This window comes from Cupressus sempervirens, chromosome 3, assembly GCF_028749045.1.
Source record: "Cupressus sempervirens isolate cs-2001-9-10 chromosome 3, ASM2874904v1, whole genome shotgun sequence".
In the NCBI taxonomy this organism is placed as follows: Eukaryota; Viridiplantae; Streptophyta; class Pinopsida; order Cupressales; family Cupressaceae; genus Cupressus; species Cupressus sempervirens.
This window is the reverse complement of record NC_143120.1, coordinates 231,752,195-231,757,006: the sequence shown is the minus strand read 5'-3', so window position 1 is coordinate 231,757,006 and position 4,812 is coordinate 231,752,195. Positions and strand designations below refer to the sequence as shown.

The following is a 4,812-nucleotide window of genomic DNA, read 5'->3' as shown; positions in this document are numbered from 1 at the left end:
TAGAAGAATATAGATTAAAAGAAGAACAGGTCCATGCAATTGCAACTATGTATACAAATTAATCATCTCAAACTAAATCATTTTTGAAAAGCTTAAAAACTGACTAGAACAATTTCTCTTTTCCTATTCTACGTAAGGTCTCTACTAATACATAAAACTTTTATTTCATTACAAATTTAATCATCATTTATAAATATTCTTGGAAAAATGGAAAGTTACCAATTTCTACTCATTAAACTTTTCTTTCATTACAAATTCCAATCATCATTTGTAAATTTTCCAATTACCAAGTTTTTAACTATTTCACTAAATCTAAAAAGCATTATACTATGCACAGGAACTATAGGGGTTTGAATCTCTTGTTAAGACACAATAGCAATAGATGCTATAATATCCGAAACACCAATCTTGTTACTCATGAAAAACATGGCCTACGTAAGCTATATATTATTTGTGAAATAAGTTCAATGCTATTTTCTAGAAAGAATGTTCTGGGTTTAACCAATACTTGAGATTGGCTTTAACCAGAACTTGAAGTTGAGCTGCTGTTTCGATGGCCTTCGCGATTGTCTGCAGTCAACAAATTCTGAACGGATGGGCGCTCTTCTAAATTGCCATATGCCCTTCCATACACAATCTTTTCAAGCATGCCCTCCACCTCTCTCATTGTTGGTCTCTCACCTGGATATCCCCTCGTGCATTGCAATCCCACTCCAATGAAACTACGCAGCAGAAAACTGCCATGCTCAGTGGATTCAGAGGATTCCAACTCTTCCCCATTAGTTTCAGTTGTCCCATTAGTAAAACTTGACTCTCCCACAGCTAACTCATCAACCAGCAGCTCTCTATCCACCACTCCTTCTATTTCCTCGGGGAATGCTCTTCTCACCCATCTCGGCAATGTGATCTCTCCGCTGAACATTTCATCAGTGGGCTTCTTTTTAATCATCATTTCAAGGATGAGTATCCCGAAGCTGTAAACATCTCCCTTCCTACTCACTTCTCCTCCCATTCCATACTCTTGCAGCAGTTAAAAAAGGGGGTTTCAATGTTGATAATCATACTAATCCATGGGAGTAAAGTTAAAAAGGCCAAGACAAACACAAAGAATTGAAAAGAATGTTGGGCATGGATCTTTACCTGGAGCACAATAACCTACTGTTCCCTTCAGTCTGGATGTGCTGTTCATCGCAGAAACAGGGGATGTCAGTAGACGAGAAATTCCAAAATCAGCCACATGGGCAGTCATGGTTTCATCCATTAGCACATTTGAGGGTTTCAAGTCGCAATGAAGAACAGGGGGAGAGCAATCATGGTGTAAATATGCCATCCCCCGTGCCACATCAAGTGCAATCTTCACCCTCATCTTCAAACTCAAGCTACACCCTGTTTCATCCCTGTGCAGTTGTTGTTCCAAGCTCCCATTTGACATGAACTGCAGTACCAGAGCGCTGAAATGTTCAGTTGAGCAAGAGGACAAGACTTTGACCAGATTCCGGTGCCTGATTTTGCCCAGAATTCTGCATTCCCTGACGAAATTCCTGTATGAATTTCGAAGGTCCTTATTGAATAGCTTAACAGCCACCAATGTGTTATCATCCAGGACTCCTTTGTAGACAGACCCAAAGCTACCCTCTCCCAACAAGTTAGCGGCACTAAATCCTTGGGTTGACCTGTGAAGTTCCTCGCTGGAGATGTAAATGAAAGCCTGCCCCAACAAATTATTCAGCATTGGCGCTCTTTTAAAAACTCTGTACCAAATGTAGCACGCCCCCAAAATGCAGCACAGTGCAAAGAATGTGCCTATTGAAGCAACCGAGACAACTTTCTTGTCAAACCAATTATGGTTTTTGGCAGACCTTGTGCAATTTGGTAAATTCAACCAGCCAGAGGCTGCACATAATCCTGGATTTGACAAGAATGATGCTGCGCTTAGATTTTTGAAAGATCCTTCACTTATGACTGACCCATTCAAGTTGTTGTAAGAGAAATTTAGATGGCGGAGCATGGTGAGATTTGCAATAGAGGTTGGCACTGACCCAGACAACTCATTGAAAGACAAATCAATGGTTTCAAGGCTCTTGAGCTGCCCAATTGATACTGGCACTATTCCCCCCAACTCGTTTTGGGCAAGGTTTAGGTATTGCAATTCCACGCAACTGCCAATATCACCAGGGATAGATCCGGAGAGATTATTAGCAGAGACATCAATGGCTTGAACATGTTGCATTGTTCCCATTGAGGGCAATTTCCCTGTCAGTGAATTGTGGGAAAAATTGAGATAGAAGGCCAAGGAGCGGAGGCTTGAAATCTCCGGGGGTATATTACCAGTGAGGCTGTTGTATGAGAGGTCAATTCCCTCCAGTCGGAAACATTGGCCAATGGCATTCGGTATCCTTCCACTGAGCTCGTTATGACTTAAGTCTAGTCGCCTCAGCTGTTGCAGACTGCCCAGGAACGAAGGAACATATCCAGAGATATGATTTTGCTGAAGCCCTAGATAATTCAGGGCTACCAGCATCTCAAACTCTGAAGGAATGGTGCCCTGCAATTTATTAGAGTTCAACTCCAACTTTTGCAAATTCTTCAGATTGCCTAATCCACTCGGAATTTTCCCAGTGAAACTGTTATTATAGAGGGATAGCCTGATCATTCCCGTAAAGTTCCCAATCCCTTGAGGTATATCCCCGCTTATGTTGTTCATGCCCAAATCAAGAATTGATAACCTGGGAGAGAGGTTTCCTATCCCCCTCGATAATGTGCCACTGAAATTGTTCGCTGATAGATCAAGGACTTCAAGACTGGAGCAATTGGAGAAAAAGTCTAATATACACATTGTAGCGCACTTCCCGCTTGACAAGCTATTACCCGAAATTTCCAGTATCCGCAGAGCAGTTAGCATTCCCAGTTCTTGAGGCACTGGCCCTGTTAACAGATTGCCTGCGAAGTCTAGAAGTGAGAGGTGAGAACAATTTCCCACAGAATTTGGGATTTTCCCGCTGAATCGATTGAAACCCCCGGCCACTAATTCTAAGTTGGGGAGCTTGAGGCCAATGTCTGCAGGAATGAAGCCCAAGAAAATGTTCTTTTCCAGTCCAAACCTTACCAATTCTGTACAGTTCAACAGAAGAGGAAAAACATTTCCCTCGAAGTGGTTGTTACCAAGAAGCAGCTGTTGTAGGCCAGTCAGCATACCCAATTCACGGGGTATTGCTCCGCTCATGTTGTTATATATAACTTGAAGACCATAGAGCGCAGAACAATTTCCCAGAGATTTTGGAAGGCTACCCGTAAGCCTGTTCTTCGCGAAATCCAAGATCTGCAATTTGGGAAGCTTGTTGCCTATAACCTCCGGAATTGTACCTTCAAGCTTGTTGTCCGGAATGATCACTCTTTCCAATTGGCTACAGTTCATGAGAGAACTAGAAATTGGTCCGGTCAGGCTGTTACTACTGAGATATAACCAGTGCAGTTGGGTAAGTGAACCCAATTCTGCTGGAATGGTGCCGTACAAACCATTGACAGATAAATCCATCAGCTTCAGAGAAGAACAGTTCGCCAGGGCCAGGGGAATGGTACCTGTAATATCATTTGTATGAAGTTGAAGCGCCCTCAATCTCCATAATTTGCCGATTTCGCTGGGGATGGTACCTGTGAGTTTGTTGGACGACAGAGACAGATATTGTAATCCAGTCAATGCTGTTAATATCTCCGATGGAATTGGCCCTTCCAGCGCATTCTCATGAAGCCACAAAAGATGCAATTTTGTGCAGTTACTGCTGGACTTGGGGATGCTCCCATGTAAAAGATTATACCCAAGATCCAATCTTTTAAGCGCAGTACAATTTGCCAATTCTTGAGGAATTACACCGGTCAGATTATTTAAAGAGAGATGGAGCATTTGCAATCTGTGCAAGGAACTCAGCTCAGACGGGATGTCCCCGCTCAAGAAATTGTTGTTCAAGCGGAGTTGTAAAAGATCTGTGCATGCAAACAGAGTAATTGGAATTGGGCCTTGCAAATTGTTCCCATACAACTTGATGTACTGCAGCTTCTCTAACTTGCCAAGCTCGTGAGGAATTTGGCCATAGAAATGGTTATTAGAGAGGTCTAGACTTGTGAGAGAAGACAGATTGCCAATATGAGGTGGTATTGTACCCAACAATCCCCTGTATTTGAGAACAAGACTCACAACCCTTTCACTGCCATCGCAAGTTATTCCAGTCCAGTTGCAAATGTCGTTTCCGTTTATCCAGCTGGACAAGGAACGTTTTGCATCCATTTTTATAGACAATTTTAATTGAAGCAAACCTTCTGCATCAATCTGCAACTCGTTGGACGACAATGTAACCGAGATAAAAGTAGTGAAGAGGAGTAAAAGAATGAACTGCCCCATGCAATTCATTGGCCTTTCCGAATAATCCATGTGTGCCAGTGGAATTAATGCTCCCGCGACTGCAATTGCTTACACCTTATTGTAGATGAGTTTTAAATTTAGGAGGAGCTCACTATTTTGTTTTCAGTTTTTGAATTTCGTTGTATTAAATATTTTTATTAATATTTTGAATCACTATCACTAATCTATGATGAATGCTAAAAGATGATGAATAGGTTTTTTTTTTCTTTAATACAGTTAAAAAATTATAATATCTAAAATTGTGTTGATTTATAGTCTAAACAAAGTGATCTTTTTTTTTTTTCCTTCTTTTTTTAAATTTTTAGCAAATATAATAAAATAATTCACATTGTTTCCATAACTTTTTTTTCTAAGAGAAGACGATTAAAGGTAAAGTCAATAGATTCTTACAATTC

General features: G+C 41.0%; 1 protein-coding gene across 1 annotated transcript; it reads right to left on the bottom strand.

Annotated features, from left to right (window-relative positions):
- Positions 1-354: 354 nt before the first annotated feature.
- On the bottom strand, positions 355-4,408 carry LOC149565697 (uncharacterized). The gene is made up of 2 exons (XM_089816366.1): positions 1,141-4,408; positions 355-1,020 (listed from the first exon to the last, which is right to left on the bottom strand). Exons 1-2 carry the CDS (start codon positions 4,403-4,405, stop codon positions 521-523), a joined length of 3,765 nt encoding a protein of 1,254 aa, XP_089672492.1. The 5' UTR covers positions 4,406-4,408; the 3' UTR covers positions 355-520.
- Between the last annotated feature and the right edge of the window lie 404 nt (positions 4,409-4,812).